Source organism: Canis lupus, chromosome 27, assembly GCF_003254725.2.
Source record: "Canis lupus dingo isolate Sandy chromosome 27, ASM325472v2, whole genome shotgun sequence".
Taxonomy (NCBI): domain Eukaryota; kingdom Metazoa; phylum Chordata; class Mammalia; order Carnivora; family Canidae; genus Canis; species Canis lupus.
This window is the reverse complement of record NC_064269.1, coordinates 31,891,188-31,912,714: the sequence shown is the minus strand read 5'-3', so window position 1 is coordinate 31,912,714 and position 21,527 is coordinate 31,891,188. Positions and strand designations below refer to the sequence as shown.

General features: G+C 38.6%; 1 protein-coding gene across 2 annotated transcripts; it reads right to left on the bottom strand.

Moving 5' to 3' along the window:
* Positions 1–650: 650 nt before the first annotated feature.
* On the bottom strand, positions 651–21,045 carry ERP27 (endoplasmic reticulum protein 27). Of its 2 annotated transcripts, none has more exons than XM_025455190.3 (7): positions 20,724–21,045; positions 20,240–20,340; positions 18,232–18,369; positions 6,561–6,677; positions 3,883–4,008; positions 2,275–2,472; positions 651–1,337 (listed from the first exon to the last, which is right to left on the bottom strand). In XM_025455190.3, exons 1-7 carry the CDS (start codon positions 20,815–20,817, stop codon positions 1,290–1,292), a joined length of 822 nt encoding a protein of 273 aa, XP_025310975.3. In that variant the 5' UTR covers positions 20,818–21,045; the 3' UTR covers positions 651–1,289. The 2 variants fall into 2 exon arrangements, with proteins under 2 accessions (XP_025310975.3, XP_025310974.3); XM_025455189.3 differs by having other exon boundaries at positions 2,249–2,472; positions 20,724–21,018.
* Positions 21,046–21,527: the final 482 nt, after the last annotated feature.

The window sequence follows — 21,527 nt, the reverse complement described above, 5'->3', positions numbered from 1 at the left end:
CGAGGATGGACTGGACGGCCTCCTCACAATCCATCAGTCTCATGTTGCTGAGAGGCGTGCCATTCACACTGCTGCTTTCCTAGTGTCCTTGCCAGCTGCCCACTCCCAGCTCAGAGGCTGTGGAGTGTTCCCCACAGAGAGAAACAACTAAGTCTTTCACTCCCTGTTCCTCACTTGGGCCAGTCCTTGAGGTGTACACTGTGGTTTTTCAGCTCTTCAGCACTTAGGCCCTTTCCTTCTGAGCCAAGGGCCTCCTGGGAACAATGTAGCATCTGTGTGTTGACAGTAACAGTCTAGGGGCCAGAGACACTTTACCAAACTCCCTCTGTTTCACATAAACTGGATTGCATACCCCGCCTACAGTAATCTGCACCTATTAGCCCCAGCGTGCCCCAGCACCAGGTGGACCCCTCCTTACCTATTCCCCAACCTTTTACCTAATTTGATTCCTAGCTTTTATTGCCACATTTATGCCGATCCTCATGCAAGATGGTCTCTACCACCTCCTATCCCACCCATAGAGTTAACAATAACACATTAGTGGCTCGTGGCCTGACACTAAACAGTGGGCACTGAAGGGTGAGGTACCTACTGCTTATTTGGGCATCTGGGTATTTATAAAAGGTTTGGCCTGCAAAGAGATGCCAGCCTTTTCCTATAACATTATTGCTTTTTATTTATTGTGTGGTTGTTGATTTACATAGGAGTTAGGAACGCTAAACAAGCATAGTTTTTACATAGTCTGTTTCTGCTGAGTTTAGAGACTTGGAAACATCATTTGACTGGCAAAAAGACAATTCCAGAAAGGTGTCTCAAACCTTCCCTTTATTCCTGACTGAGTTAGAGAGGGACACGTGCTTGTGAAGAAAGTAGAGTTTCAACTCTTCAGGACTAGAAAAGAGCAGAAATTATGTTGCATGGGAGTCCTGTGGAATGTACAGATTCAACAGGAAATGACAAATCAAAACAACCTCTCTCCCTTCAAAGAGATCACAGAATTTCTCTTTAAGGCTCCATTGAGCGGCGTGTATTGCAGTGTATGGGGCTACGCAGTATGACTGTATAGAAGATTGGATGGGTAGTAAGAGTGTAGACAATTTAAAAGAAAGGATAAGGAAAGTAAATGAGATTTTAAGGAACAAAGTGGAGAGCTCTGTGAGTGTGTGTGTGTGTGTGTGTGTGTGTGTGTTTATAAGGCCTGGTGATCCTGTTTACTGTCTCTGAGATTTCAGTTGCCCTTTTTACATTTCATGTAAATACTTAGTAGTATGTAGAAGTATCAGGAGAAATCAGAGTTCCACCTTTGGAGTTTTTTCTTCTGATTCATGGTTTTCTCTCTGAAAAACATCATGACACTGTTACTTAGATTTGGAACCCACTCTTGGTTTTGAGCTCTGAGATTAGCAAACAGCTATTTAATTACTCCTGGAAGTCCTAAACCCATTCTTCATTTTTATTTCATGAACTTTTATATATAGGAATTTGGTTTGTTTCCCATTAATAATGTAAACAGAATGGTAAAACCCCAAATTCAGTTCCTTTGAATATGCAAGACATTTCCAAAGGTGCCCGTGTAGTTTTATTCTCACGACTCTATCCTAAGAAGCATTCTTTTTTTTTAAATAATAAATTTATTTTTATAGAAAGCCACCTTCCAATGGGGCAGCGTTGCTAGGCTTTATCTTTGAAATCAATCTAAACATTTCTAATATTGTTAAGAGACACATATTATTATTTGATGGCCATTTTAACAATAGTATCATACTTTTAAAATTCATTCTATTTTTTTTATTGGAGTTCAATCTGCCAACATATAGCATAATACCGAGTGCTCATCCCGTCAAGTGCCCCCCCCCAATGCCCGTCACCCATTCACCCCCACCCTCCGCCCTCCTCCCCTTTCACCACCCCTAGTTCGTTTCCCAGAGTTAGGAGTCTTCCATGTTCTGTCTCCCTTTCTGATATTTCCTACTCATTTCTTCTCCCTTCCCTTCTATTCCCTTTCACTATTATTTATATTCCCCAAATGAATGAGAACATACACTGTTTGTCCTTCTCCGATTGACTTATTTCACTCAGCATAATACCCTCCAGTTCCATCCACATCGAAGCAAATGGTGGATATTTGTTGTTACCTAAGAAGCATTCTGATCCTCTCTACCATACCCTTGTTAACTTTTGTTCTTAATCAAATCCAGGAGAGCTCAAAGAATTTTTATTCAACAGGACATAGAGAGGAAAACTCAACTTGTTATACTGGAGGCTCCTACATACCAGCCGTTTCCCTTTTAGGAATCCATCACAAAAGTTTTGCACATGCTCCACAGAAACTTCTGCCATGGGCAGTGTATCCCACTCTTCATCTACAGTACGGTAAATTGCCAAAGCAGGCAGTTGAGACTTCTTTAGTTTGAAAAATGAGATCACCTTCCCATTTGCCTCCACGCCACTGTCCACCAGAACAAAAAGAATCTGCAGTTGGAGAGGTTTGAAAGGGAAAAAAAAATCTATCTGAGGTCCAGAGGAGAAAGAGACGTCTCATAATTGTTGCAGTTTACACTAATTAACTTGTGGTCTGTGCCATATAATATAATGAATTTCTTATTTTTCTCTGCTTTGGTATTTTATCCCTTTTCATCAGATTTAAGATTAAGAACACAGAATTGGAAATAACTTTAGTGATTAGTTAAATAAACAAGTATGGCCTAATGGTTAAAAGCAGATAATACATTTTACATTTTGTTTCTGGTACTTTCTAGCTGTGTGACTTTGGCACATTACTCAGCCTCTCTGAGACTCAATATTCTCATTGGCAAAATAGGCTTTTGCCCGGAAAGATTAAATGAGCGGATCCATTTAATATGTCCAGTACAGTTTTTGGCATATGGTAAATGCTTGATAAATGTCGATTATTTTATATTATTAAATCAAACCTTCTACTCAAAGTAGAAACCTTTATAATGTTCTTGTTAGGGGATCATTTAGATTCAGAAATTTTGAAAACATCCAGTGTTAAGGAAATAGCCGCCCGAAAGTTGGCTTATGTTATTACCAGACAATTGTCAACATCAAAAAGGTCTAGTTTAATGCAGTAGCGTTGAAGTGGTTGGAGTTTTATTATTTCAGTGATACCAAACAGAGCTGCATGAAGTAGAGAGGGACAGGACTAAATATTTATTGGACATCTAGTAGGCACCAGGTACGTGAGAATTACTTTATATAAGTAAGTCCTGAGTCTAAAATTTTAAGAGGTTATGGCAAGGACTAATTAAATTGTGACTAATAGGGGATTTTTATTTTCAACATCTTTGGATCTCTATTTTTCTCTCCACTTCTTAATGTAGAAAAAAATGGAATACACTTCCAGCCAAGGGAAGATATGGTTATACAGGACTTTAATAGTATAAAATACAGCATCTTTAATTTTAAATCAGGGTAATGTGATTTATTAGGTCCTAGTTCTTACTTTGTTATCTCTTAACCTTTTTTTTCAGATCTTATTTTTAATTAATTATTTATTTATTTTTGTTTTCAAGAATTTTTTAAATAATAAATTTATTTTTTATTGGTGTTCAATTTGCCAACATACAGAATAACACCCAGTGCTCATCCCGTCAAGTGCCCCCCTCAGTGCTCGTCACCCATTCACCCCCACCCCCTGCCCTCCTCCCCATCCACCACCCCTAGTTCGTTTCCCAGAGTTAGGAGTCTTCATGTTCTGTCTCCCTTTCTGATATTTCCTACCCTTCCCTTCTATTCCCTTTTGTTATCTCTTAACCTTACTCACTTTCCTTATTTACCTAATCTCCCTGGATCCATCTCCCTGTTTTTTAGTGTCCTGCTACTGAGTATTCAAAAGAGTATCTCCCATTTCAGACTTACTTTCCCCTGGAAGAGCTTGGCTGCCTTCTGGTATCTGGACATGCTTTCTTCATACTCTGGAGAGGCCTTGTTCATCATCAGTAGAAGATGAATCTGGATCATGCTATTAAATAGGCCAATCACAGTCTGGCAAATTGAAGTATTTTATAGTAGAATGAAAGAGACAAGGAGCAAAACAAAACAAAACAAACAAAAAGCCCCATTAGTGGCAACACAGTAAATAAATAGGCTTAAATATGAATGAGAACTGTCCATCCATAACATAAATGGTAACTAGCCTTCAGTTTGACCCTCAATAAGTCTCACCCTTGGGCTGTCATGAAACTGTGTAGATCCCTATTGCCCACGCTAGATAAGGGTGAGCCAAGTAACCACTGGGATATTGCAGAAATGATGGAGTGTGACTTCCAAGATGAAGTCATAAATGACATAGTGGCTTATGCTTGGTCTCTTCTATCACTCACTCTGGGGAAAGCCAGTACCAGTGTTGGACAGTCATGCAGCCTTATGAAGAGATTCACACAGCTCTATGCTCAGCATAGAGTCTGCTTAAGACTCTTTTGTCCTCTCTCTCTGCCTCTGTCCCCCCATCAAATAAATAAAAAATCTTAAAAAAAAAAAAAGAGTATACAAACAGCCTAATACATGATTGTGGGTTTCCACTTCCTTGTTGTCACTGGTGCAAACCTCTGCATCAGGAGCAGGTGAGACATAACTATAGTGGTGGGGGCAGGTCTCCAAATGGGAAAAATATCACTTTTGGGAAACAGAAAGGTCACAATGAAAGTTAAACTTGCTTCTCTAAAGTTATTCTTACCTAATTTCTTCTTGGTACGATCTACCTTCACTACTAATGTGGAACTTAAAAATTGTGTCAGTATTTTGTAAGAAAAGGGATTGCCCAGGCCTAGAATTCAGGAAGACCAATCCTTGTCCCTGCCTTCATTAGCCTGAAGAACTCCAGGACCCTGGGTACATGAAATAGGGACTCTAAGATCACCTTTTCTGCTCCCACATGCACTCCTGACCTCTATAGACATAATCATGAGAATGATGATGGCCTAGGAGAAAGATGCCTTTTTTATTATTGCTGCTGACACCCACCCCTGGGGTGCATGTGTTTGGAATCTTTGTAAGAGTGGAAATGGAGTCACCACTCCACGAAGACAAACGTGGTGTGAGAGGTGGACAGGAATTTAGTCAACAGGAAAAAGGGTGTTTCCTATTGAAGCCTGAGTGGGGCAATGGAAAAACCACAAGATTCAGTCAGACAGACTAGTCATGAAAAAAAGCAGAGACAAGTGCAGAAGGCTGTTTCTGAGGCTCAAATTGCTAGGCATATGGCCTTGAGGAAGTTACTCCACTTTTCTGAACCCTCTTTTCTCCTGCAAAATGGAAATAGACAGTGAATGAATGCCTCAGCAGTAAACTTCCTGCCTTCTACTCTGCCTTTCCTGCTTTATATGGGATCTCAGATAAGTCACTTGGATCTTAAATGTGCTCCTCTATAAAATGGGCATAATACTTTTCTCTCTCCTACCTCAAAAAATCAACGTGAAGATTAAATGAGAAAATGGGTGTGAAATGACTTGGTGAGTTCTAAAAATCAAGATGTGCATCTAAAGTCATGTTATTAGAGAATGCAGAGCATTTCTGACCTGAGGAAATCACTGGAAATTAATACTCTATCACTTTATGATCTACATCAGGGAAAATAAAAGCATATAGAAGGCACTTGTAGAAGCTGTAGAGTGTTAGAAGATTATCAGAACAGGTGGATCAGCACCTTCACTCGGGTTGCATGCAGCATGCAACGCCAAAAGGAGACAAATCCCGACAGAAAGCTGATCACTGCGAGGGTCTAGGCATGTGCAGGGGAAGCCAGACCAAGAATTGTTGGTTACTGGTCCATAAGGAGGTAGGGAGAAGTTTTAAAAATTTTATAGAAATTTTGCTTAGCTGTAACATCCAAATATGTGATCAGTGGGCCTTTTAAAATTTTTTTTCCATTTGTCTGTTAATTTACTTGCCTTGTATTTTGCAAAAGTATTGGTCACTAATGCTTTTGGGGAAAAAATGGACTCCGGCTAAGATTGTGATTTTGTTTGAAAAGTGTGGTTTAGAGGGTGGCTCAGACGAGTTGCCTATAGTGAACGGTTTCAGGCAGCAAAACTCAGAAGTTTTCGACTCACTCATCTTTGACTTGCATTCTGGCTCTTTTTCTTACCAGTCATCTGATGGGTATTTAAGAGCTCTTTCTTTTTTTCTTTTTTTCTTTTTTAAGATTTATTTATTTATTTGAGATAAAGATCATGAGTGGGAGAGGCAGAGAAAGGAGAGAGAATCCAAAGCAGACTCCATGCCCTATGTGGGGCCCAATTCCATGACCCATGACATCATAACCTGAGTTGAAACCAAGAGTTGGATATTCAGCTGACTGAACCACCCAAGCCCCACTGATGGATATTTAAATTCTCTGTTTTTTTTTTTTTTCTGAATAGGGACAAACATCAAATTTAAAGGGTTGTAGTAAGGATAGCAAAATAAATGACAATAATGGCAGCTGCTGTTATTAATGGTTAAGGTTAGAATTCCTAGATGAAGGGATCTCTGCTATGGAGACAAGTACCCTCCCTGACACAGGGCTTAAGGGTCTGGAGACAAGGACTATTGTTTACCGCAGGGTTGTACTCTGTCACCAAGTGGAGACTGTTGATCTCAATGAAATGGCTTAATTTGGTGGCATCAATGCTTTCAATGTATTTGCTCTCTAAATCCAGTTTTTTGTTGTCCACCTGGGTAACACAAAAAGGATAAAATAGTCACTATTCTGTTTTTATTCATTCATTGATAAATGTTTCTGGACTATCTACCACATATCAGGCATTGACTAAAGCTCAAAAGACATAAAGGTAAGTAGGAAATATTCTCTGCTTTCGAGGAACACACTGTCCAGTGGGATACAAAGAAGTTAACAGAAATGTCATCACTGAGGAATCACAGGCCCATATACCACCTAAAGGAAGAGCAGGAAAGCTTCCAGGAAGAAGCAACTCTTGAAAAGTAGCTAGAACTTGGTCAAGTGAATGAGGATGGGGAGGGAATTATAAAAAAAAAAAACAACAACAACAGTATTTGCAAAAGGCAAAAAGATGAGAGATGTCATGTTCTGGTAGCTGCATTTAGTTTGCTATGACTATAACAGTAGATGTTAAGTGTGAGTAGGAGAGAGACAGGTTAGTGGGGTAGGCTGGGGCAAACTTCCAAAGGACCTTGAAGCTGAAGTAAATAGATAAAACTCTAACCTGAAGGCAAGAGGATCATTTACATAATCAGATTTATGTGTGTATATATGTACCCTTTAATGTGAAATGATACATATAGAGAAAAGCATGAAATGGAGAATATAAAATTCAGTTTTTTTCACTTTGTAATGAATGCTTAGATTCTTGATTTTTATTGTTATCCTTTTCTAAAATATATGTTAAAATCTATGCATTTCCCCCTTTCAGGGCTATAAATGCATCCATAAATTTTATATGTAGATTTCATTATCATTTAGTCCAAAATGTTTTCCAATTTCTGTTCTTATTTCTTCTCTAACCTATTGGCTATTTAGAAGTGTGCTTTTTTAAATTTAATCTTGTTATTCTAGCTTAATTTCTACATTTTATTATATCATTTGTCAACTTCTATATATGCTATATATGTCCTTTAAATCATGTATATTCTGCAGTTTTCAAATACAGTATTCTGAATATACTAACAGCTCACTTGGTTAATTTCGTAGTTCAGATTTTCTATATTCTTACTGATTTGTTTAACCAATTTATTCTACCAAGAGAGTAGTATTAAAATCTCCCACCATGATTGTGAATTTAATCATTTTTTCTTACAATTCTGTCAGTTTCTGCTTATATATTCTCAGGCCATGTATTAGATGAATGCGAATTTAGAATTGTTACATATCTGGCCAAGTTGAAACATGTATCATTATGAAACATCATTCCTTTACTTATTTATTTTTTTAAAGATTTTATTTATTCATGAGAGACACACACAGAGAGAGAGGCAGAGAAATAGGTAGAGAGAGAAGCAGGCTCCCTGCGGGGAGCCCGGTGTGGGACTCAGTCCCAGGACCCCCGGATCACGCCCTGAGCCAAAGGCTCAGAGTCCCATGAAACATCATTCTTTATCTCTAGGTATTCTTGTTGCCTAAAAGACGACTTTGTCTGACATTAATATGCCTGAATCAGCTTTCTTTTGGAAGTATTTGTATGGTATAGCTCTATCCATTTACTTTTTTTTTCTTTAGGTAGGAATTCCTTCTTTAAAAATTTTTTATTTAATTTTTGGTTAGCATACAGTGCAATATATGTTTCAGGAGTAGAATTTAGTGATTCATCACTCACATATAATATCCAGGGCTCATCACAAGTGGCCTCCTTAACACCCATCACCTATTTAGCCCATTCCCCACCCATCTCCCTCCACCAACCCTCTGTTTGTTCTCTATCACTAAGACTCTCTAATGGTTTGTTTCCCTCTCTCTTTCTCTTTTTTCCCCTCCTTTTTCTTCCTTCCCATATGTTCATATGTTTTGTTTCCTAAATTCCACAAATAGTGAAGTCATATGGTTTGTCTTTCTCTGTCTGACTTATTTTGCTTAGCATAATATATTTAGCTCCATCCACGTCATTGCAAATGACAAGATTTCATTCTTTTTGAGGCTGAGTAATATTCCATGGTGTGTGTGTGTGTGTGTGTGTGTGTGTGTGTATCACATCTCCTTTATTCATTCATCAGTCCATGGACATTTAGGCTCACTCCATATGGCTATGGTTGATAATGCTGCTATAAACATCAGGGTGCATGTACTCCTTCAAGTCTGTAGTTTTGCATCCTTTGTGTGTATACCTAGTAGTACAATTGCTGGATCATAGAGTATGTCTTTTTACTTTTAACCTATATTTATACATTACATATATCCCTATGTTTTAAAATGACGTCTTTGGTAAAAAAGCACAGAGTTGTATTTTTTTAATATAGTCTGCTATTTTTGTCTGCTATATTATTTTTATATAATGTAATGTATTTTTATATAATATAATGTAATATAAAGTAATCATGAATACAGTTAATCCCATATGCATTGCACTTGTTACTGGTTCTGACTGTTCCAAATCCCACTTTCTTTCATTTTGGGATTACTTTCGATTGATTGACCACTTTATATTATTCCTTCCTTCCCTTGATTGGCTTAGAAGTTACATGTGCTATAATCACTCTCTTGAGGATTACCAAGCATGCATTATACACCATGCATTCTTTAGTTATCCAAATCTAACTTAGTCTGGCAGTTTTGTCTCTTCTTGGATAATGCAGGCATTAGTTTTCCTCTTTCCAACTCTATTCCTTGACCCCACACTGAAGACTTACAGGTGATCATTATTGTGTATTTTAATTCTAAATTTCACAAGATATTATTGATATATAGTCAATATACATTCACATTTATACAATTTTAGTTTCTTTTCATTTCTTCCTGCACTTATGAGCTTCCATCTGGGATGTTTTGCCCTCTGCCCAGAGAACACATTTTAGTATGAGTAAGACCTGTTGGGTGATATAATCTCTCAGTTTGGTTGCTTAAAATATCTTTATTTCAGCTTTATTTTTGAAGGCTATTTTTGCTGGAGGTAGAATCCTAAGGTTACTGTTATTTTCTTTCAGTTTTTACAGGACATAATTCTTTATATGTAACATTCCAGTCTGTAGAAAGTCACTGAGAAGTCATCTGTGAAACTTAGTATTAGCCCTTTGAGATTACTTTGAGGGAAATCTCTTCTCTGATTTAAAATTGTTCTCTTTTTCTTTGAGTTTGAGCTATTATATTATGGCATGGCTAAGGGTAGATTATATAAATGATACATGTGTGTAATTAAGTATGTGTAGAGGTACATGTGTGTTTGTATGCATGTATGCATGGGTGTATATATACTTATATATCCACATAGGATCATCTTAATCCCATTTCAGGGACTGAAATGATTTAAATCTGTTGCAGCCTTTGGGAGGGCTGATATACTTATTGCACATCCTTGTTTTTAGGGTACTGCTCTTTAGGGTCAAAGTGGGGCAAAGGGTGTTTTACTAAATCTACTTTGTACTTCTGCTTCTGGGCCCTGGATTTCAACATTTACTTTTCTGGCTCCTTGAGGTTCTCAAAAAAGATAATAAACTTCTCAGCCTCTTGACTTCTTCAAGAACTGGCAGGAAAAGCCCCTCAGACAAAAAACAGTCCCAATGAAGGGTTTTCCTTTTGGATTTTCTTCTTCCTCTAGATCTTAGTCTAGAAATTTCTTCCTCTTTTACTACTTCTCCAAGCCCCACCCCTCCACCCCCTTTTCTGCTTACCTGGCTTTTAAAATAAATTATTTTTGACAGAAGGGCTATCTAGTTACCTAGTCCAGCTTCCCATATTTGCATTTTAAAGCTGTCTTTCCACCATACTCAGATATATTAAAAGATAGGACTTCATACTGTCAATCATTGTCCCAGGGTTTTCCATCCCCCTCCCCCAATCTACTCATGCCCATAGAGGCACAAGATAACGCTTCTAACACCCATGGCAACTATGCCTACAGACAAATGCTAGCTCCTGAAGGGTTACGTTTCCTTAAATACCTTGAATCTTCGAATCACTTTTGAGATGCTTGGGCCGCTACCCCTTGGACATCTCAACCCCTTTACCTTACATTTGCTATCTCATAGAGGTCCTACCCAATCCAATCTTGCCCTGGATCAGAACCATCTTTTTGACCCCTGGATACTTTTTCCCAGTATACCCAGCAAAGTCAGAATTATGTCTCATTGTAGTTTATGCAGGAGGGAATTCAGGCAAAGATAAAGTCTCTAAACAGTAGGAATCTAAGATTGTTCATTATTGTCATTTCCATGGTGACTCCCATTGCCTATTTTTCTCCTCTTTTTTTTCAAGGTGGTCTCCCATTGGGTTAGTTGAAAGCAATATGCACCTTTAAGAAGCCCATGGTTCTCTATGGTTAATATTGTTAATTCTAGATATGCCCAGTCATTCTCTTCTAATACCTTTGCAAATGAATTATTTTTTGAGTGCCTGCAGTATGTTAGGCGCTGAGGCACAGGAATGCCTGACATTCCTTCAGATAGCAATTTAATCACTTTATTTTATGACTGTTTTTCACAACTCAAATTTATAAAACAGATACATGCAGAGGTACAAAAAATGTATTTCAAAATAAGAATTTCGAAAAAAATCGTCAAAACCATAGGATATTTTAAACTGTGAACTCCCTTTGTATATTTAGTTGTTTCAATATTCACAAATTCTGAGCAGAAGGCTTGAGGCAGAAATATCAAAGCAAGAGAAAAAGTCTTTCTAGAGGGGAGTTCTTACTGGGCCCCTCCCACCCACCTCTCCAAGTCAGTAAGAGTCAGGAGAAAAAGAAAATGAGCACACAGGCTCTTTGCTGTTGCTTAAAGAATGCTTTGCCAGCTGGCATGTCTCCTCCACACTTAAGGCTTTGCTAATTGCAAACATCAAAATCATCAGTATTATAATCACAACTGGGGCCCTTTTAATATTTCATGTGTCTAAATACTTCCTGATTATTTGTCTAGGAACTTGCAGGCCTGGTGGCCGCGCCTCAGCTAACAGAGATGTGCTGTGGCCAGGAGCCCCTCCCTCTCTGCTCTTCCAGGCAGTCCCTCACCATTTCCCAGAACAGGGAGAACAGGAAGCCCAGTTACTCCAGGTGTTTCTGGACTTAAGGAATGCAGTATGTTGGAGGCAGAGGATGTTAAGTGGTGATAACATTCTCTAAGTAGCAAAGAGTTTTAATAAAAACCACTCTCCTGAAGTCTCTCCAGTTTGTAGTGCTTCTTTTAACGAAACATGGTGGATTGGTTCAATATTTCTTGAACTAATAAACTCTGGAACATTCATATGTAGCATTCCTGGAAATATTTGAACAGGAAATCTCCCTTCTGTAAAGGGAATTATTTGCATAATGCACTGGGCAGAAAATAACCCTGAAACCAAGAGTTGGGGAAAATTTTTTTTTATATATATTTTTCCAGTTTTTGGAAAGAATTTTACTCGAGATATCATATCATTTTTCTCCCCCCAAAAAAAGGCACCAGAAGAAAAACAGAAACAGAAACAGTAAACCAGGATTGCCACCTTACAATATAATTTTGAGTCTTCCCAAGAGTATTTGAAGTGGATGATTTTGTTTTATGATTTTTTATACCAACAGATTAGTTTTTCCCTATAGATTAAGACTTCAGCAATATTTCTTTGAATTCCTATGTGTCTCTCTAATTAAGAACCCAGTTTTTCATAAAGCGTATTAAAGTTGTCTTAGTTTACCCCACAGTTACAGTATTAAATGTCCTGACTAGCCCTGAGAACTCATTTGTTAAACAAATATCCTCATGTCCCTGGGTTTGTTTTTATAAACTCCCTAGCTTGCCATATATTTGGTAAATATATACTTTAGAAAAAATACCTAATAATTTGACATATCTCCCTTCTTGCATTTATTAGTTTATTTTTATGCACTAGTTCCTTTTGATTCTCTTTGTTTGGTAAGGTGCATTCCTTATAATAGGAACCCAGCACACAACTGTCCAAGGAATGAAAGAATGCCTTCACTGTGTTTCCATTACTGTCCTACTGGGTCAAAGTTAGGCTAATTATATTTCTTAAAATAGAGATGATTGAGGAAAACCAAAGCAGGACAAACATTCAAATAATATCTGAAATTCCATTTTAGAACAGGCTTATGGTTTATTCAACCTAGGATTATATCTCCATTAGGGAAACAACAAGAGTGCTGTCAGAGAGTGTAGAGGGTCTCCTTGCAGTCACACTCAAAAAAGACAAGCTGTCATACACACCAAACAGGTTGTCATATACAACTTATTGTTTCACTTACTTAAATTCATCCTCATCACATTTATATAGTTGGCCTGCACTATTTTTGGAGGGAGATGTGCTCCATGAATACAGCATTTGCTGGCTTCTTGTTGCGCCAGCATTTCAAAGCCTCCATCCAGTAATGTCAACTCATTACAGACTTGCTATTTCTCCACTTATTATTCCAGCTTATCTCTAAATATGTTCTTACAATAGAAAATTCTCTGGGTCTAAATTCTGAGATTTCTTTGCCAAAATACGATTAAATCTTGAGTAATAATCCTAGGGTTTGATTAAGTAGTGCCAGGGGGATAGATAAATGTTTTAAAAGGTTAAAATAAGTAGGCTTGAGAATGAAGGCATTAGAGTAGATGGAATCTAGGAGTAAAAACAAAGATTTTTGCAGGGTTAAGTAATTTAGAAAGTCACTGTAGTAATATAAAAATGGAATGTTTTAGAGACAGCAATGTGTGTGAAGCAGACATCGGTTATTCTATAGTTGTGAAACTATAGAATATGGAGCTGTAGTGTTCTCACTGATAATAAGCATTATTTCATCAGATTCTTGTGAGAATTAAATGGTAGAACACGGAAAACACTTAACAGTGTCTATCATAAATTAGGCACTAAAAACAAACAACCAAACAAACAAGCAAACAGAATGAACTATACATTTAAGATGAGGGTAGATACCCAAAATTTCGCAACAGGTTCACATTTCCAAATTTAAAAAAGAATAGTCTTGGATGATGTTCTTTAAAGAAAAAGAAAAAGGCATTCCGAACTCCTAAATAATTCTATTAAAATATAGGGCTAAGCCTTTGAAAGTATTAACTGAGAGAAATATGTTTATTTAAAAGCTGGCATGGGTGTAAGTTGAACCTCTGTGAGACCTGCTAACAGAGTAGGGCAGGAACCCATGTGTTTGTTTTTGGTATGGTACATCAATAATCTCATCCAGGGTTCCCAGGAGTTCATTCAGAGTAGGTCTTTTTTTTTTTTTTTTTTTTTTTTTTTTTTTCAGAGTAGGTCTGCCACTAGTGGTAAACAAAAAAAAAGATGCTAAAGAACCGCAAACAGCTCTGGGAAGTCTCAACAGGGCTTTATAAAGAATAAATTGTAAGCAAGCCTAATGCATCCATTAGAAGTCATAGAGCCTGTAGACACACTGGAAGCAACAACACTAGTTTTTCTTCCCCAATATGTATCTTGGGAGCACTACGACTTATTTATTTATTTATTTATTTATTTATTTATTTATTTATTTATTACATTTAAAATATTTTTTAGTGTTGAGAGTGTTAAATCAGGTCTTGAGGTACTTGTGGACAAGTAGCTGATTAGAATTTTTCTACTGGGGCAGCCCCGGTGGCATAGCGGTTTAGCGCCGCCTGCAGCTCAGGGTGTGATCCTAGAGACGTGGGATCCAGTCCCACATCAGGCTCCTACATGGAGCCTGCTTCTCCCTCCTCCTGTGTCTCTGCCTCTCTCTCTCTATGTCTATCATAAATAAATAAATAAATCGTAAAAAAAAGATATCTCTAATATACATTTATTTAAAAAAAAAGAATTCTTCTACTGAAGGTTTGCCACTAGTGGTTCAACAGTCACATGATTAGCCCAATCTTCCATATCTTTCTTCCAAAGCTTGTCACAGAAGAGTTTGATTGAAACCTATTTTACTATGGTGAAAATACAAACCTGCAACTACTGTCCAGGTGGGTAAAGCATTTTTGAAGGGACTCAGAGTTACTTTTGGGGGTGAGTCAGTTTCTCAAGCACTTCTGAGTGTCTTTGTGACCAGAGGCATACCTTAGAGCTTTGGACTGCAAATGCATATAAGTCATGGTTCCTGCCCTTGAATAGCTCATGGTCTTAATGGACTGTTAAGTGAAACAGACACAGAGATACATGACATGTGCTATAAAGTGGTAAATGTAACTAGAGATATGGAAGTATAGAGGCATAGGTAAGGCTGATTTGAAGATCCATGGAGGCTCTGTGAAGGATACAATACTGGAACTGATTCACTGGAATATGAGGAGTTAACTGGGTGAGGCTAAATGACAGAGGTCTTTAAGGGTGGTGGCTTTAAAGGCAGGGGGGACTGTACAAAACCATGAAATTGTATCATCGCACTGTGTATATCTGGGTAGTGAGAGAGTAAAGCCGATGGTGGGAATGTGCTAGAAAAGGAACTAGAGAAGCAGGTAGCAGCCAGGTCATTGAAGACTAGATGTAATATTAAACATCTTGGTTTTTATCTTAAAAGAAATGGGGAATATTGAAGAGTTTTTAAGAAGGGAGTGTGATGGTCAACTTTCCATTTTAAATACATCATTGTGATACCAATCTAGAAACTGGGCATGAAGTAGCAAAGGGAGACAAATTAAGAAGCTATTAAAATTGTTTATGCCAAAGAAGCTAGGAGCCTAAATGAGGAATGAAGTAAAAAGAGTGAAGGGGAATATAGATTCAATCAGTGTTGAGGTTTAATTGGCAAAACTTAGACTAAATGAACATAGCCATTCAATAAACGTGTTTTAGAGGAAAGAGCATAACATAGCAGGTGCAGATGATAAATTCAGTTTTGAACATGTTAAGACTGTAGTGCTTATGAAGGTATCCAAATGCATTTTATTTATTTTTTATTTTTTTAAAATTTTTTTATTTATTTATGATAGTCACAGAGAGAGAGAGAGAGAGAGAGAGAGAGAGAGAGAGAGGCAGAGACACAGGCAGAGGGAGAAGCAGGCTCCATGCCCCGGGAGCCCGACGTGGGATTCGATCCCGGGTCTCCAGGATTGCGCCCTGGGCCAAAGGCAGGCGCCAAACCGCTGAGCCACCCAGGGATCCCCTCCAAATGCATTTTAATCATGAGAGAAGTCCAGGCTAGAGATGAAACATTTCAGATCCTCAGCAGGCACATGATAGCCAAACAAACAAACAAAAAAATTGTATTACCTAAGGAAAACACATTCATTCAATAAATACTTAATGGGCATCTGCTCCATTACTGACATTTTTTTAGGCTCTATAATCAAAGTAGTGAACAAAACAGTGTCTACTTATACAGAATGTGAATTCTATGCTCAGGTTGGGAAGAGCATTGGGATCAGGAAGCAGTGTAGATGGAGACAGAGAAGGTCTCAAATAGATTAAGAAAAGAAGAACAGGAATAGAAGAAGGCCCCTAGGAATTAAGGAAAGAAATAGTGTTAAAGAGATAGTCAACAATGTCAAATATGGCATGTGAACTGGTACAGCCACTCTGGAAAACTGTGTGGAGGTTCCTCAAAGAGTTAAAAATAGAGCCACCCTATGACCCAGCATTTGCACTACTGGGGATTTACCCTAAAGATACAGGTTAGTGAAAAGCCAAGACACTTGCATCCAATGTTTATGGCAGCAATGTCTACAATAGCCACACTGTAGAAGGAGCCTCGGTCAGTGTCCATCGAAAGATGAATGGATAAAGAAGATGTGGTCTATGTATACAATGGAATATTCCTCAGCCATCAGAAATGATGAATACCCATCATTTGCTTTGACGTGGATGGAACTGGAGAGTATTATGCTGAGTGAAGATAAGTCAATCAGAGAAGGACAATCATTATATGGTTTCACTCATACGGGGAATATAAAAAATAGTGAAAGGGATTATGGGGGAAAGGAAAGAAAATGAGGGGGAAAATTAGAGATAGTGACAAAACATGGAGACTCCTAACTCTGGAAAATGAATAAAAGGTAGTGGAAGGGGAGGTAGGTGGGGGTATGAGGTGACTGGGTGACAGGCACTGAGGGGGCACTTGATGGAATGAGCACTAGGTGTTATACTATATATTGGCAAATTGACTTTAAATTTTTAAAAAATGTAATAAAAATAAAACAAAAATATGGCATAGATGTTCACTTAAATAAGACCTCAAGAGTGTTCACTGGGTTGGGAAATATGGAAGCCATGCTGACCTGGATGAAAGCAGTTTTAATGGAGTGTGGAGCATGGATCAGATAGCAGAATATTTAAGAACTTGAAGAAAATTGGAGACATGGATATAAAATACATTTAAAAGGGATTTGGATGAGAAGTGAAATATGTAGGTTGGAGACTAGAGGGGGAAGGACATTTATCTTTTGCCCCAAATTTGCATTTTCAGTAGATTCTATACATCTTTATCTTGATATTCCATCAACAATACGAACTCAACAACAACTAACTAAAGCATCAGAAATCACTATTTTTGTATATGCCCTCACTATCCCTACATACCCTGGCTTTAAACTTTGTCTCCTCTCCAGAATTTTTATATTTAATCATTAGCAAGACCTGCCTTTTCTTCACTTTCTTTTACCACTTCTCTATTGCAGACTCCTCTCTGCAATATGATTGGTTATGTCAACCTAACAAAAGTCCTCTCTACTCTTGTGTTTTTGCTTAACAATCCATCCTAGCCATCACTGCCAAAATAATCTTGCTAAAAACACATTCCTGTTCCTGTTACTCCCCTGATCTAAGGGCTTTAAGTGCATTGCAGTGCCAACCAACTTAAGTGCAAACCCACTAACCTGGCATTCAAATTTTTCCATGATATGGTTTCAATCAAACTTCTCTATCTTATATTTATTTTCTCTAAACATGTGCCCTGAGATCCAGTCAAATTGGCTTGCTTGATCACTGTTTCCGAAATTTGATATTCCTCCCACCCTGGACATGAATTCTCCTCTACGTTGTCCAAATTTTATCTATCCCTTAAATACCAGCTCAGTTGTATCCTTAATCATTTTTTTTTTTTGCCAAAACTCCTACATTGCATTTATCCTCTTAATCATCATAATACTTTATCCATAGTGATGCTTTTTGCATTCTAGATACTTGTAAATTATATTTATATTCTCTACTATATTTTAAGATCTATGAGAGCAGAGGCCCTACTTAACATGTTTTTATTATCATATCTTGCAGAGGACACAGTAGTTGTTTCATACATGTTTGGTAAATGTAAGCGAACTCCCAAGGATATAGAACATTTTATATAACATTTTGGAGCTCAAAATGACCTTAGAGATGACACAAACTCTTTTATTTTATAGCAGAAGGAATTGAAGCTAAAAAAAATGTCAAGTGATTTGCTCAAGTCACATGACTGGCCCAATGACAAAGCAGTTCTACAATTCTACCTCTTGACTCTCAGTCCGATCCTCTTTCCATCCCGTGACAGCACCTGTTTGGGAAGCTTGAGCTGAACTGCCATTCTTGTCATCATTGTCTTTGACTCCTTGGTCCCTGGCACCATCATTTGTATTAAAGGCATAGAGCCCTTTCTAGTCTTAGAAGTTTGTAAATCCATAACCAACCGGAAGAAGCCTCAAGCAGTCCACCCGACTTACCAGGCGAAAGAGAGAAATGGTGTTCCCAGTGATGTTGTAGTGGCCCAGAACCTCAGAATCCGTGCTGATTCCAAATGACACATCTTGGAATTTTTGCACCATGCTATGGAATAGGGACACTGCTGGTATTTCTAAATCCTAAAGACAAGAGGAAAAAAAAAAAACCCACAGAGACTATGTTGGAGATGAGACACATCAACAGAATAGGAGATAGAAATATGCTTACTCATGAAAAAATCATAGACTTGATTTAGTACTGGGTGAAACAACATTCTAAGAATGTAGCCTAAACCTGCAGCATTGTTGAATTTTCCAGGCTGGGTGGGCTAATAGGTAACTACAAAATTGTGGCTAAGCTTGAAACTCCTGTCTGGCCTTCTCATAAAACTTGCAGTTTATTAACAGAGAGGGGCCTCAAAATCATAGAGGCCTGCAGAGTTTGGCTGCACTGTTACTGACCTACCCGAGGAGGCAAATGTTTTGGAAATAGGTGCTGCCAAAGTGCCAAAAAAGAAAAAACAGAAGAATAAAGGAAATTAAATTAGAAGCTTAGAAGTTTTATTAACAAAGGTTTGTGCAGGACGAAGAACAGTCTTCTTCCCTGCATTAAGTCTAAAGTATTGCCCATGAAGAAACTGTTCTTGTGTTGTTCCAACTCTAGAACCCAGGCCTGCAGGAAGGAGAAGGGAAGCCACATATAAGTAATGATTCCAGTCCTTCTGCAGCAAGCAGGCATCATTTCCCCAGCTGTCACAGGACCTTTGCCCAGAGAGGCTCCAGGCGATCAACTGGAGGGAGCATATTCTCTTCTGACATCTTTCTGGGCTAGAAGGAACAATGTGCAAAAAGAAAAGCAGCTGACTAGCCTTGTCTCTGGGGTCAAGCAGAGGGAGCTCGTATCTTGTTCATTGGAAGAGTGTGTGGAGTTCATTTGAGGCTACAAACAATTGCTAATCTCTGCTTCCCCCTTTTTAATTCTCCTTAGAGGGGAATTACTCATGGATCAAATGACAGACGGCATCTGGTGGCTGCTTAACTTATTGCAAATTCCTCCATTCCCGCTTTCTTGCCTCTCCCTGCCTTTCTGAGATGGCTGTTTTGGTCTCCAGCTCAGATTTCTTTCATCACTGAGAAACGTGCTCCCTTGTCTTCCTTCCCCACTCGCATCTCATTGTAGCCATTTCCAGCTATGTTCACAGAATCAACTGGGTGATGATGAGTTGTAACTAATTAATGGAAATAGGAAGGTCTGCGATTAGAGTAGGGGCTTGATCTGTGAGAATAACCTGACATCACCTTCAAAGAAAGATAAAAATGCTGGAATGGTGCCCTTTTATGGTGGCTGCTTTCATTAGCCAGGCAGCAAATCTGGAAGGTGGAGGTTAACACCTTCAATATTCAAATGGTCATCCTTTTCAACATTTCAGAACAGAGAGAAAACAGAATAAGGGACTTCCTGCACCGTAAGGCTTTAGATAGAGATGAACTATTGGCTACTGTGTTGCCTGGATGATAGAAGTTGGGCTTACTCTGGCTCCTGCCCCAGCAATCTGGATACTGACTTAAAATTCAAAGCACTCATAGATGAGGAGACTCAGAACTCTTGAAGCAAGGATCAGAAAGACATAATTCAGGGATCCCTGGGTGGCGCAGTGGTTTGGTGCCTGCCTTTGGCCCAGGGCGCAATCCTGGAGACCCGGGATCAAATCCCATGTCGGGCTCCTGGTGCATGGAGCCTGCTTCTCCCTCTGCCTGTGTCTCTGCCTCTCTCTCTCTCTCTCTCTCTGTGACTATCATAAATAAATAAAAATTTAAAAAAAAGAAAGACATAATTCAGAGACTTGGAATGTCTTGAAATTGATATGTCTTGATTAATAAGCTGAAAGCAGACTCTGTGCTCCTTGACTTAAATACAGTGTCATCTGGCCAGTAGGTGACTGTCATGGCTGCTCTGGGCTGGAATGTTAATGGTTCTTTAGGGGAACAGAAACAGGGTATCTAGACAAACCTGAAAGAAACCTATAACAGCCACCTCAGCAACAGCAATGAATTCCATGGTAGCTTGGACATCTGTGAGCATCACGGGTTTCTGGGAAGCACCAGAACCATCTAGAGAGAGAGAGAGAAAGAGAGAAGCAGAAGGCATCGGGGTATCAAATGGAGAAGCAGCAGTTCTAAATGCTGAGGGCATGTATACTTTTTCTCTCTCTACTATGGCTAAAGAAACCATAGTCTCTAGAGGTACCATCATCATTCCAAGGCCTTATTGTTTTACTGACATATGGTGGATGACTCCACCTTATGGTTTCTCTCTGAAGGACAATGCTAGACTTTTCTTTTCTCCACTAGGCAACATGGGTCTTTATCTTTTTTCCGTTTCCTGGAAAATATTCTCCATTTGGAGGAAAATTATCCAGAGCACTGCCATGTTCCCATCCCCTTCCCTAACAACAATTTCACAGTACAATCACCCAAGTGCTTTTTTCTTTTACCTGACGATTCCTGAACGTCTGCAGCAACTTCTGGAGATAGTCGCCATGTGAAAAGAAATAATAGAAACAAGAGTCTGGATTGGCCAGCTTCCATTGTTCTTTTCCTGCTCCTTCTCCGAGCCCTGGACTTTGTATTTTGGGGTGCTGGTTCAGGGCAGCCCACTCCAGTTAATTGGCCGTGGCGTTGTTAGTGTTCTGGGAACTGTGCAGCTGGCTCTATGGGAACCTTCAACATGTGAGATAAAAGACCAAATTCCATGACAGGTCCCAGAACATAACCAGCCAGAAGAAAGTTGAGTCTGTTCATTTGGATTAAAAAAAAAAAAAGGAAATGTTCTCTGAAGATATTGATCTAAGCATGAGGGATACAAAGATAAGTAAGATCTGATCCAGACTTTCCCAGTTTAGATTGTTAGTGTGAGAAATGGACAAATGTATCATTTAAGCACAAAATGGGAAGTGATACAAAATTGAGAAACTCATAGGATACTATGAGAATAAGACTTAAGGACATTTAAGACAATGGTGGAGTTCAGTGAAAGTTCTCTTCCTCCAGCAGATGCTTAAGCAGAGTCCTTTGTAAGTAGGATGTTGCCAGGCAACAAAGGTGGAAAGAGAGTTTCATGTAGAGCCAAACATGGAGATGCAAATGTATGGGAGAATTATGATTAATTGAATTTAGTCCAGATTGTAGGGGGCATTTGACAATAAGTGTAGGATCTTATTCTTTAGGTGATAGGATTACATTGAAAAATCATAAGCAGGAGAAGGGTAGTATGTGATTTGGCCCACAAGTGCCCTCAG